At 38.3% G+C, this 14,249-nt stretch overlaps 1 protein-coding gene across 3 annotated transcripts in view; it reads left to right on the top strand.

Annotated features, from left to right (window-relative positions):
* The window catches only part of ADAMTS9 (ADAM metallopeptidase with thrombospondin type 1 motif 9), a 167,099-nt gene that overhangs the window by 15,189 nt on the left and 137,661 nt on the right, over positions 1–14,249 (top strand). For all 3 annotated transcript variants that reach the window (XM_060022844.1, XM_060022845.1, XM_060022843.1), the window contains exons 4-8: positions 9,270–9,559; positions 11,795–11,878; positions 11,979–12,094; positions 13,067–13,107; positions 13,225–13,330. In XM_060022844.1, the coding sequence (XP_059878827.1) occupies positions 9,270–9,559; positions 11,795–11,878; positions 11,979–12,094; positions 13,067–13,107; positions 13,225–13,330 (637 nt within the window). The remainder of the gene's footprint in view (positions 1–9,269; positions 9,560–11,794; positions 11,879–11,978; positions 12,095–13,066; positions 13,108–13,224; positions 13,331–14,249) is intronic.

Here is a 14,249-nt window from a genome sequence, read left to right as displayed (position 1 = left end):
ATATGGGTGGTGGACTCTGAAAGGGAGTGAGATTAAACAAGGGGCTAATGTTCATTTTTTATTGATTCCTCATCTCTCACATGACATTGGAATTAGAGTGGCGTGTTGAGAATGCACTTAGCCTGTAGTGTGTGGGAAAAGTTCACGTCCATGTGCTGGACCTCAGAATTTTTCTGCTAAGATTTTATTTTAATATTTTACAAATCTTTTTATTTTCCATTGATATTTTCTAGTATTTTCTTCCATTTTTTTCTATTAAGGTGTAATTTACATGCAGAAACAGTCATCTTTTCTCGTGTATAATTCTGCAAGTTTTGGCATACAGTCAGGTAACGATTATCACAGTCAAGATAGAGAATGATTCCTGCATTCCTGCTGTGCTTTGCGGCAGCCCCCATTTTCTGTCTCTGTAGTTTGGCTTTCTCCAGAATGTCACACAAATAGCATCATTAAGCATGGTGCATTTGAGGTTCATCCACACTGTTGCTTGTATCAGTAATTCATCCCTTTTTATTGCTGAATAGTGTTCCATTGTATGGGTAGACCACAATTTGTTTACCCAGTCGAGGGATAAAGTTTTGGCAATTACAAATAAAACCACTGTAAACATTTGCATGCAGATTTTGGGGTGAACATACGTTTTCAGTTGGGTAAATACCTAGAAGTGAGATATCTGGGCTATGTTTAACTTTATAAGAAACTGCCTGTCTCCTTTTCAAAGTGACCGTACCATTTTGTAGTCCCAGCAGGGTATAAAAGGTCTACTGCATCTTTGCCAGCCCTTGGTATTGCCAATATTTTGTTCGTTTGGTTGTATTTTGTTATTTTAGCCATTCTAATAGATGCGTAGTGGTATCTCGTAGCAGTTTTAATTTATGTTTCCCTAATGACTAATGATGTGCTTATTTGCCGTCCGTGTATTTTCTTTGGTGAAGCGTCTGTTCAAATCTCTTCCATTTTTTAAAAAATTGGAATGTTTGTTTTCGTATCATTAAAGTTTGAGAGTACTTTATACTGTATTCTGATATAAGCCCTTTATCAAATATGTAGTTTGCAAACACTTTCTCCCAGACTGCGGTTTGTCTTTTCATTCTCTTCACTTGCAGACACTTATTTCATACATGGTTTCTTTTTTTTATTGCAAACATTTCATGTCTGGTGGATTTCATGCTGGATGACACCGCAGGAAAGCATAGTAGAGAGTGAAGTTTAGTGTTTGTCCAAGACACAGGTACAGAGAAAGGGACTAGGAAAGACTTACTTAGGTCTGGTTATTCAAAGCCATTGTCTGTGCCAACAGAAAGGGATAGTGTTGTTTTTATTTCTGGTTGATATCTGGAAACACAACTTTCAATTTCAAGCCTGTGTAGTTAATGATAGGAACGGGTTCCTCTTGGCTTATGGATGAGAATAGTTACAAAGGAAGCCATCAGTTCCTAAGAATGCAGCTATGTCCTATTGCACATGCATGCACACAGGAGAGAAAACCAAAGGACAGTGAGACAGAGACACACATAGAAGTTAGCAGTGCAAGACCCAGCCCTGGATGGACCACATTCTTGGGGGAATAGGAATGGGAGACATGACTCTATTATTCTCCAGTGTTCTTATGCTGTGTTTTGTGGGCAGTATAATGGTTTTCCAAAGGTAACTTTGGTTATGTGTTACTTTTTTTCCGAGGGAAAGTTCCGAGGGAACAGGGGCTGGTCTTTATGACTTTCCTTCCTTCCTCCCCTCCCTCTCTCCTTTTCTTTAGAAGATTCTTTCAAAAATAGAACGGTTTTGTTTGAGAAACCCTGACGTCAACATTCTAATTCATAAGGAGGGGCTGTTTTGCATACTACTGGTAAAGCAATAACAACTAAAAATCCTTATCGCATTAAATATTTAATGGATCTTTCCTGTGCACCGTGCTCTGTGCCACGGGCATTTTACGTGTTATCTCTTTTAACCCTCACAGTTACCCTTTAAAGTATGTGCTGTTAGTATCCTCATTTTACAGATGAGAAAACTGAGCCTTTAAGATGGGAAATTGCCCAAGAAAGGGCAGCTACAGCAGCGCTAGGGCAGGAACGTGAACCAGGGCTGGTCTGGCTCCAGAATCCAAGTGTGAAACCACTACCAACTCCCTGTCCACTTCCTTCTGGCTGTCAAGTCCTGGAGGAGCAGAAAGGGGACTTGCTAAAATCCTTGCTCGCCAGTCTTCCCTTTGGTCCTGTGCTGTGGTCCCCCTGCCCACTTAGACCATGAGGTCACAAGGTGGCTCAGTGCCTTAAGGAAAATTCGGTTAAATTTTGATAAACCTTATAAACATAGAGAGCAATAATTAACTTCCCAGCTGTTAAAGTTAACATGAGGATCTCCTTAACTCAACCCCAGTGGGTAGGAAACACTCAATGAGTAACTGCAGAATAACCAGGCCCGGACGTTATTTTCTAAAATAATTCCAGTTTTTTAGTAATGTCGTATGCATTTTGTTGTATGGTAATGTAAAATGAAGCTCATTTAAAACATTCTTATCGGTAAATAAGCAAATGTTGTTTAAGTTTTTAGCTGTCAGGTGTTTTAATATTGATACCATCTTAAATTTTCATGATACTTTCTTTTTAAAGATCGGCCCCAAGTTTTGCTTCTGTTTTGTTGTTGCTGTTGTTTATTTCAACTTAGCCAAGTGCCTTGCACAAAATAGGTGCAAAAAATAATATTTTAAAATTCAGTTTATAATTTACAAGGAATTTTCTACACACTTTCTTATTTAATTCTCAAAATAGGCTTAAGGTGGAAACACCTATTTATATACCCATTTAAGAGGTCCGGAAACTGAGGCCAAGAGAAGTAATTGGCCATTTACTAATAGAAGTAAAAAAGTCATTTAAGGGTGTAAAACAGCTTGTCTTTACAATGATTTTAAGCCAGAAAATTGTTTTTCAGAAGAATAGTCTCTCTCCCTTAAATGGTTCCTTTTAGTTCTAACTCACTACATGACTTTATAACTGGTAAAAAATAGAAAAAAAAATTTTATTGGTTGCTTCCTGTGTGCTGCATACTTTATGTGCATGATCTCTAGTTGTTTCTCAAAACAACTCCTTGGAAGAGGTACTGTTCTTACTCAGCTTTATAAGTGGAAGAAATGAGGGTGAGAAAAAGTCAGTTATTTGCCCAAGGTCAAATAGACCTTGAAGCTTGCTTTCTTCAGAGCACAAGATCTTAGAACAGTGGCTGTTAGTAGTAGTGTAAGCATCACCGTTCCCCTTCGTAGTTCTCAAGGCCGAAACAATTGTAAAAGTCAACATTAAGTCGTGTTCTTGGAATAAAGCATTATAACTATAGTGCCTTTGACTTGGCATTAGAAAGCACACAACTGCAAGTTAGAGCCTTTTAACGTGCCGAAATTTGTTTACATGCACATGTGAGGGTTCCAATGGCAAAATATTTTACTTTTCTCTGAATACAAATGTGCATTTGATTCTTGGAGATATCACATGCTACTTTTTTTAATTGTCTGGGTTTTTTTAGAGCAGTGTTCACATTCATAGAAAAATTGAGAGGAAGGTACAGAGATTTCCCAAATATCCCTGCCCCCGCACATGCAGAGCCTCCCCACCATCAACATCCCTCATCAGGGGATACATTTATTACAGATGATGAGCCTACACTGATGCATCTCTACCGCTTAGGGTCCATAGTTTACATTACAGTTCCCTGTAGGTGTTGTACATTCTGTGGATAGGGACGCATACATAATGACAAGTATCCATCATTACGCTGTCATACACGGTATTTTCACTGCCCTAAAAATCCTCTGAGTGCTCTGCCTATACATTGCTTTGCTGCCCCAACCCCTGGCAACCACTGATCTTTTACTCTCTCCATAGTTTTGCCTTTTCCAGAATGTCATATAATTGGAATCATACAGTATGTAGCCTTTTCAGATTGACTTCTTTCATTTAGTAATATGCATTTAAGATTCCTCCAAGTCTTTTCATGGCTTAATAGCTCATTTCTTTTTAGCGCTGAATAATATTCCACTGTCCGGATATGCCACAGTTTATTTACCCACTCACCTACTGAAGGACATACTGGTTGCTTCCAAGTTTTAGCAATTATGAATAAAGCTGCCATAAACACCCCATGTACAGTTTTTTGAGTAGATATAAATTTTTAGCTCCTTTGGGTGAATACCAAGGAGCACGATTGCTGGATCGTATATTAAGAGTATGTTTAGTTTTGTCAGAAACATCCAAACTGTCTTCCAAAGTGACTTGTACCGTTTTGCATTCCCACCAGCAATGAATGAGAGTTCCTTTTGCTCCAAATCCTCATCAGCATTCGTTGTGGTTAACATTCTGGATTTTGGTATATCATGGCTGTTTTATCTGTATTTTCTTGATATATGACATGGTGCAAATTTTCATACGCTTATGTACCATCTGTATATCTTCTTTGGTTCAACATGCTACTTTAAGATTTGAACTAGGCCAGGTTGCTCATCAGCTATTTAGTTTAGTGAACATGATTAATTTTTGAGGAATCCTTCAAGAAAAACCATGAAAAAATGATTTCCTTTCTAAATGTCGTATTTGAACTTCAAGAAGAGGCATGAAAATGGTACAGCCACTATGGAAAGCAATCCGGCAGTTGCTCAAAATGTTAAACATAGCCTTACCATACAACCCAGCAATACCTAAGAGCAATGTAAACATGGCCACACCAAAACTTGTACATGCATGTTTGTAGCAACATTATTCAGTTGAGTTGTTGAACCCAAATGTCCACCAATTGATGAATGAATAAACAAAATGTGGTATATTTCTAGAGTAAAATATTACATGGCAATAAAAAGTAATAGAGTCCTGACACATGCTACAACATGGATGGACCTAGAAAACATTATGCTAAGTGAAAGAAGCCACACACAAAAAGCAGCATATTGTATGACTCCATTTGTATGAAATGAGAATCCATAGATATAAAACATAGGTTAGTGATTGCCAGAGACTCACCTACCGAAAGATGGGGCGTAAAGGGGGAATGGGGAGTGACGGCTGATGGGTACAGGGTCTCTTTTGGGGGCAATAAAAATATCCTAAAATTAGATAATAGAAATGATTACACAACTCTATAAATACACCAATAACCACTGAATTGTATACTTTGAAAGTATGAGTTTTATGGTATATAAATTATATCTCAATAAAAAGTAATAACAAACATAAAGCTGTCTGTGGGTGAAATGAAGAGCAAAAGTACATAGACCATTCATACTGTGCTTTCTATAAGGGTGAAATTTCATTATGTAGCTCATTTTGATAAAACTATTAGCAAAGTGACCTTGCAAATTTCAAATACTAGTCTCAGTTCCATTATGCTAAAAGGTCACTAAAGAGAAATGTGAATGACTTTCTTTTTATCCTAACAATGTGTGTCCCTTGGTAGAAATTGTTCTCTGATATTAACAATTTCTATTCAGAGGCCAGAGAGTTGGGTAGATATTACCAGTCATAGTGTCTGTTTTTTCCATTGTCAGTAAAAATGCTCCTGCATTTGTAGTCACAGCGAATATTTGAATCTTTAAAGCTCTTACTCTTTGTAATGCCAAATTCAAAACTGCTTGCTAAAATGGTTAATGAGGTAGAAATTAGTTGGGCTAATTAGGTCAATAAATATTATTCTAACTCATTAGGATAAAAGGTCAGATGGTTAAAAGACTGGGAAGTATGTATTAGAAGATGTTGCTTTTGATTCTGAAGAAGTAATTTTATTCCTGCATTTTTATACCATGTAAAGCATACTGAATTGTTTCTTTGACACACAGATTAGCTGTGAATGAAATGTCTTCCAGGTATATTAGAATTTACATGGGTTTTTCTCTGTTACCACTGTTCTCTGTCAGAAATCTCTTTCAGTGATCAATGCCTTAATTTCTTCAACTTTGCTACTTAAATAAGTGTACCTTTTTTCCAATTAGTGCCTTGATTTATCCTCAGGTATTCCCATGCCCAAGTCCCCTCTGATGAGATGATTCCCCTGAATGGTCCAAAGAGTGACTTCTATATAATGTTTCTTCAGTGTTTTTCTCACTGTGGTTATGCTTTTCTCTAAATTAACCTTATAAGTCAAAATATTTATGGAAGACAATAAGTAAAGATTATCTGCTTTTCACAAACTAAGTGACGTATTTTCTTTTTTTAACAGCTTTATTAAGATATAATTCACATGCCATACCATTCATCCATTTAAAGTGTCCAGTGGTTTTTTGGTGTATTCACAGCTATGTGCAACCATCATCACAGTCAATATTAGAACCTTTTTATAACTTGAAAAAGAAACCCTGAACCCATTAGCTATCAATGCCTCCCCCCATGTCCCCACTCCACCTCCAGTCCTAAGCAACTAATCTACTTCTGTCTTTATAGATTTGCCTATTCTGGACATTTTATACAACTGGTATCATATAATATGTGGTCTTTTTGACTGGGTTACTTCCCTTTATTGATAAAGTTTATCAAAATGTTTTATAGTGATAAAGGGTCATTTCACAGGAATACTTAGCAGTTATAAACAAATATGCATCTCATATCAGAGCACCAAAATACGTGAGGCAAAAACGGACAGAAATGAAGGGAGAAATTAAAAAATCAACAGTAATAGATAGAAACTTTCAATACACTACTTTCAGTAGTGGATAGAAAACTAAGCAGAAGATTACCCAATAAATAGAAAACTTGAACAACATTGTAAACCAACTATACCTAACAGATATCTGTAGAACACTCTATCTAACAACAGCAGAGCACAAATTCTTCTGAAGAACACATGGAACATTCTCCAGACTAAACCATATGCTAGGCCATAAAACAAATATCAGTAAATGTAAAAGCATAGAAGTAATGCAGAGTATCTCCTCTGACTACAGTAAAATGAAATTGGAAATCAATAACAGAGAAATGGGAAACTCAAATATATTTGGACAGTAAATAGCACACTCCTGAATAACCAAAGGAGAAGTTGGAAAATACTTTGAGATAAATGAAAATGAAGAGACAACATGTCAAAAGTTATGGGTTGCAGCTAAAGCATGGCTTAGAGGGAAATTTATAGCTATGTCTTAAATGCCTCTATTAAGAAAGAAGATCTCAAGTCAATAATGTAAGCTTCCACTTTAAGACACTTGAAAAAGAAGAGAAAACTAAGAATAAAACTAAGAATAAAGATGAGAGCAGAAATAATGAAATGGAGAATAGAGACTTTAAAACCTTTGGAACTTTACTGATTATAATAAATTATATTAAAATATTTACAAAAGACATGAAGGGTATTATTTCACAAAATAAGTAACACATTTTAATGTATTTTAAAAAATCCAATTTTCAACGTGGCTTCCATACACCTGTTGTAAAAAGCTAGTGTTTGTGAAAATATCCACCAGGCACTGTCTTTTTTCCAGTTCAGGCTCAGTTTAGAAACTGTCAACCAAACCATGAGCCCATTTCAGTCCTTAGCTCTTGAGCAGTTTTGCCTGATAGAAAGAGCACTGTTTAGGGTGTTGATCAAATCCATGCCTGATTCCAGATACCACCACATCCTGTATGTGACATTGGGCGAGTTGCTCAATCTCTTTGAGACTTATTTTCCTCATCTGTAAAATAGAGGTAATTTTCTCAGCCTGAGAAGAATTATGAGATAACATATGTAAAAGAGCCTAGTTCAATATCTGGCATGAAGTAGGTGCTTGTCTAGTATCCATTCTGTAATCACTAGTGATTTAAAAATGGAATGACAGCCCAGGTACCTATATGGCATGGGTATACATATATGAATACTCTTGAAAGAGAGACTGGAAGAAAAATAGTCTTATGTTGAATCCTACTGCGTACCAGGCTTAGGGCTAGTCATGTTATCTATAGCTGCACCACATATAACTTGTTTGACAATTTGGACTGATTTCACTATTATAACAACCACTAAAACACTCAACTTGACCAAAATACACATCGTGGCCTAAATTGATGGTTTTAGCAATAGGTTATAATGGTTAAATATTTGAGCCCTTCAAATATGAAACCACTCAGAGTTTATAACTTTTTTGTTGTTATTACTGGTGTAATAAATTCTATTTCTTGTGTCTTAGGAAAGCATATTTCTTAGTTGTGCAATTCTGTTGCCTGTTTGGCCTACAGAGTATTGTCATTAAAACTCTGAAACACATTTATGATTTGATAGGCAAGATAACTGATTAAATTCTGTTTTTACTCAAGGCATATTTTAGCAGGCACTTTTATGCTCATTCTGTTTATTCTGTGGTTGATGGCTCTGAAATGGAATATTTTCACCAGCAACAGGAGCTTCAAACCAAGTTGGACACTAGTGCTCGTCAGAACTTTAACATGAATGTGAATCACTTAGAGATCTTTGTTGAAACGTGAATTCTGATGTATCAGGTTTAGGGTACATCAGGTTTAGGGGCCGGTGAGTCTATATTCTTAACAAGCTTCCAGGAGTTGCCAGTGCTGCTGGTCCACGGACCACACTGTGAGCTGCAAGCTTGTGTAGAATCCAAGAGGTACCTTGGCTAGAATCAGAAATGAGGAGACCTCATCTGGCATTATATATCACAGTCCCAACTACCTCTTCGTACTCCCTGAGTGGAATCTACTTCCTCAACTGAGCCCTGAAACAAATTAATTAAAAATTTGGAAGCATTGAACAGCAGTGATTCTGTTCTTACATTTCATGCATTACAGTGATTGAACACGGTAAGAGAATAATACCTTGTCATTCATTTTCTGTAGTTCCTTTGTACTGTCTATTAGCTTGCCCACCTCTTAGGCCCCTTTATACTGTATCTCATTGAATATGAAAAGTGGCGTACATGAAGCATTTCCATTTCCATTCTCTAGAGCTCTATAGCTGTGCTGTTGGCCCTTCCTCCATGTATGGCAAAGAACAATGAATACAAACCACTTAAACCCCAGCCAGGCTTTTGTTACCGAATGAAAAGAATAAGCAATTGTTTCCCCTAAACTCAGGGCTAATTTTCTAACACCTTAAGTGAGCATTTATGGAAGCTTCCAGAAAAGCTAATTTCAAGTCCTTAGTCATTTAGATGAGAGCGCAGATAGTTTCACCCGGAGATTCCACAGCGTGTAGAACTTGATTTTGTATGTAATTTGACGACAGAGGCATCATTTTAAGATGTGTCAAATTAAATTCTTAATATGAAATAGATGTGGCTCAAAATGTAATGCATGCCATCTGATTTGTTACAGAACACAAAAATAGTCACAGTAAGGACAAGAGGAAAACGAGGACGAGAAAATGGGGAGAGAGGAGTAGCCTGGCTGATGACGTGGCAGTATTAAGAAGCAGCCTAACCAAAAGGGCCCTTTCTGCCTATGGTAACAAGACGGACAGCACAAGGGAAAAGAGGACCCACAGGAGAACAAAACGTTTTTTATCCTATCCACGGTTTGTAGAAGTGATGGTGGTGGCAGACAACAGAATGGTTTTATACCACGGAGCAAACCTTCAACACTATATTTTAACTTTAATGTCAATTGTAAGTACATTCAAAAGGAGGTGATTTATGATGTCCCTAAATGTGCCATTGGGGAATGGGTTTCCACCCAGTGCTTTGGAGAACCATTCGGGGCTGGCATTTCAATGATTCAGGCAAGTGACTGAAGAGAACATAAGATTAGACAATGACAATAATGGGCATCAATAGTGAGTGTTTTTTCTGTGTTAGACAATGTGCTCCTTACTGAAAAGGCATCATCTCTAATCCTCCTGGCAACTCTGCTAGGTAAATTGTCATTCTCATTTTGTTGATAAGAAAACTGAGCCTCAAAGGAGTTGGGTTGCTTGCCCATGGTCATGTAAAGCCAGTCTAGTGGCTTAGGGACTGCATGGGACCTTCAGCTTGTCCACTTCCCAAAACCAGTGCCCTTTGACACGTGAATTTGCACAGCCAGGTGTGGGTCACCAGTAAGACTTGTGGATGCTGGTTGTGAATCAGAAGCACTGGTGGAGCTTTGGAAAATGTCTCTGTCTCCCTCCCCAGGATTCTAATTAAGTAGCTCTGGGGTGAGTCTTAGGAATCTCTCCCATTTTGAATTTTTCTACTCCCATTTTGAATTGAGAAAATAATAAATTTGTGTGATTGAAAAACAGATCAAGCAGATCCAAAGACTAGTGAGAAGGCTGAAGTGCCTTTCCCCACCCAGGCTCCCAGGCCCCTTCCCAGAGGCAACCACTGTGACAAGTTTATTTGCCCGTCTTTCTAACCAGCACTGCCCAATAGAAATATAATGCAAGTCACACACGTAATTTTTTTAAAATATAGATACATGTAATTTAAAATTTTCTGTTAGCCGCACACAGACATAAAAGAAACAGGTAAAATTAATCATGTATTTTGTTTTATATCTAAATGTTATCATTTACAGAATTATTAACGAGACTAACTTTTCTCCGTACTAAGTCTTTAAAACCCAGTATATGTTTCACACTCAGAACACATCTCAATTCGGACAAGCCCCATTTCAAGTGCTCAGTGGTCACGTGACAAGTGGCTACCATGTTGGACAAGGCAACTCTGGGTGTTTCTTAAGCACATATGTATGGCTACACTTTTTTCTTTTTCAGAGATGGCGCATTCTCATACACGGTGTTACATATTGCTGTTTTCTTGAAACACTGGAGATTGTTCCATAATAGCCCATGTGCTCTGCCTTCATTTTAAGCCTCAGCAGAGCCTTCCTATTAATAGATTGATTCTAGTTTATTTGAATGGGAATCTGCTTGTATTAAATTCCCCCAATGAATATGAAAAGCAGCCGTTTGGGATCACTGACTTAAAATTTCTCCTTCCTTCTCCGTGGCCTGTGGTTCTCTTTGTGTTTCCCTGCACTGCTGTGAACCACTGTGTTCCCCAACCCTTACCCCACCTGCCTCCTCTCCCCACTCTCCCTCACCCCACTTCCTCAAGCTCAGTCCCATGTGCCCCAGCCCTCTCCTGTCCTGGAGGAGGGAAAGGAAAACCTAGTCAGGCCTTGCATAGACTCAACTCCATTTCTAACCCATATATTCAGACCTGTTAAGGATTTTGACGACAAGCATGGCCTCAGTGTCAAATGGACCTTGGCTGAGAATTCTGGCTCTGCTACTCACTGCTGGCTGTTTAGTCTTGGACAAGTTGCTTAACTTCTCTGAGCCTCAGTTTCCTCATTTGTTGAGCAAAGATTATAGTCACACCTAGCCCAGAATGTTGCTGTGCAGTTTTCAGCAAGGATCTAGTCCACAGTAAGCATTCAATGGATGTTAGCTCTCGTAATTAACAATAATAATGAAAACAAACAACAACAACAAAAAAAACAGGTTACCAGTTGTGGAGAACACAAATGGTTGGTACAACAGCAGTATTAGCAAGTATGTGGTCCATGTGAGATTCCATAAATGGCAATCCAGCTTCAACTGGGATGAAAAAGCTTGATCAAAAGTTAATATCCAGTGTTTTGGCACAAAGAACTGCTAAGTTACATGGCAATGCAGTTTCCTTGGAAAACACCTTGAAATTTAAAGTTGTTTGCATTCATTACTGTCTAAAGCTGCCGTCTATGAATTTTACAAAGAGACTTTTAAGAAATGTTTGTTGACTGAATGAAAATTCACAGCTCCAAAATGCATATGTTGCATGAACCATAAAAAGAAGTGGAGCCCAGCATAAGAAGTGAATTGCTTATTGCTTACACGGAGTTCACAATTAACTTTGAAAAATTTATCTCGGTTGCAGGTAGCCTCTATCTATAAAGACCCAAGTATTGGAAATTTAATTAATATTGTAATTGTGAACTTAGTTGTGATTCATAATGAACAGGTAATAAAGTTTTTTTCTTCTTTCTTCTCTCTGTATCCGAAATGGCATATCTAATTGGTATTGGTGCAACGGACCAACCATAATTCTTTTCTGTATTTAGGAAGGACCTTCCATATCTTTTAATGCCCAGACAACATTAAAAAACTTTTGCCAGTGGCAGCATTCAAAGAACCATCCAGGTGGAATCCAGCATGATACAGCAGTTCTTGTAACGAGGTATATGGATGTCTGTTCCTCCAGTCGTTTAGTTTCTGGTCACGTTGATGGGATGGGGTCATATATTCCTGGTAGCCAGCCCCTAGCCCGGGGTTTTTCAGCCTCAGCACTATTGACATTTCGGATCAGATAATTCTATGCTGTGGGGACTGCCCTGTGCCCTGCAGGATGCTGAGCAGCGTCCTTGGTCTCTGCCTACTACTGCCCGGTAACTCTCCCCCCTCTTAACTGTCACAACCAAAAGTGTTGTCCAGACGTTGCCACATGCCGTCTGAGGGTGTGTGGTGGAGGAGGGCAGAATAACCCCCATCGCCACCAAGTAGGCAATAAACGTGTTAGGCAGGTCTGAAAGTAAACACCTGTGTAGAGCGGGCAGCTGCCATTCCCACTGAGCTCGTTACCATGCAGGATATAAGTCCAGTGTTGCCAGCTTTTGTAAACCAGAAACCAGAAATAAGGATACTTCTTTTGGAAAATGTGAAATCTCCCAATTTTTAAATGGTAGCTTCTAGCTCAAAAATATTTAAAATGCTGTGCAGGGCAGCAAAGAGGTCTGCTGGCCTAGGGTGTCTCCCATCGGTCACCTTTGATATGGTCACAAACACTTCCTCTTAGATCCACTTAAATGAAAGGCATTTAGAGCCTTCTCAGAATGTTCTTCAGAAACTAGAATCACTTGCTTCAAGGTATGAGGAAAAATCCTGGACGGAAAGGTTTTCACTTGCCCTTGGCTACCCCTGTGGCAGAAGGAGACCTCTCAGTGTAGCTTTTAATCTGTAAACCAGTGATTCCTAAACTTTTTTGAGTTGCAAATCCCTGACTCTGTTAGTCTGCTTTTTGTAAAACCAGTACCCTCCCCCCCCCCGCCCCCCTAAAGTGGTGATGTTGTGAATACCTGGAAGATTCTAAAGTGTTTGCTTGTATTGACATTTACTCTTTGGTGTCAAGACCCTAAGTCTGCTTTGCTTTCAGACAGGATATCTGCAGAGCTCATGACAAATGTGATACCTTAGGTGAGTCCACTGTGCGTATCCTCTCTGGCTACAACAGCTTATGACATGTTTTTCTTCCAAGCCACAAATGCTTTTTAAAGTAAATCCTTGTGGGGTTTTTTTTTTCCCTTCTAATAGGTCTGGCTGAACTGGGAACCATTTGTGATCCCTACAGAAGCTGCTCTATCAGTGAAGACAGTGGATTGAGTACAGCTTTTACAATAGCCCATGAACTGGGCCATGTGTACGTTTCTTCTCCATATTTTCATTTAATTTGTAGTGACCTAAAACTTACGTTCCTTCACATCAGTGAGCATTCACTTGACTTTAGAGGGTATAAGACGCTTCTTGAATCATAGTTGAGTTTGCAGGGTTGAAAAGCTTGGAATGTAGCTGGCAGAAATTACTTTGACTTTGGGAAGCTAAATAAATACAGTGCACCCTCTTCAGCCATAGCTCATGCATCTCTTTGGTTTAACTGTACAAGTTGTCTAGGCAAGGTCTAATATGCTCCTTTCCTACTGCAAAGTGGAAAAAAAGGGGGCCTTTCTACCCCTTCCACTGAAGCAGAGGGTATATCAGCGCAGAGAACTTACCTGACACAGCATCTTTGTTTAGTAGGATCCTCCAACATTGCTGTGGTCCACAGGATTTTCCCAAACCCAGATCATTCCTGATTTTAGTTATATCTAAGGTTGTCCTTTAGATATTAGCCTCTGGAACAGAGCTATCCCTCTTTTAGGGGAAAAAAATGAACAAAGATACAGAGAAGAAACTATTTCCTAATTATGTTCACTAAGTGTCTGGTCGTTATAAAATTGGCTTTTCCTTTTTGTTCTTTAGAGCCAGAGCCTGGTTAGAACATGGGGCAAAAGAGTATACATTTATTCAAAATTATTTTGGGTTTTTGATCTGCCTTCTTTTCTTTCTAGAATGATTAAATTACTCATACTATATCCTTTTGAAATAATTTTCTCAAAAGATGTCCTTAGTATAATACAGCTGTGTATCAATCTGCATGTCAGATGTTAACTTTATTTAGAGATAACATCATCTATTGAGCAAGCTTTTTCATGCACCAAATGTTTTTTTTAAGGCACTTTATGTGCAGTGTAGTATAATAGGCATAAAGCAATGCATATATAGAGGTATCTCTAATCCAA

This window comes from Delphinus delphis, chromosome 10 (assembly GCF_949987515.2).
Source record: "Delphinus delphis chromosome 10, mDelDel1.2, whole genome shotgun sequence".
Lineage (NCBI taxonomy): Eukaryota > Metazoa > Chordata > Mammalia > Artiodactyla > Delphinidae > Delphinus > Delphinus delphis.
The sequence above is the reverse complement of the archived record's forward strand: the minus strand, read 5'-3'. Positions and strand labels throughout refer to the sequence as shown.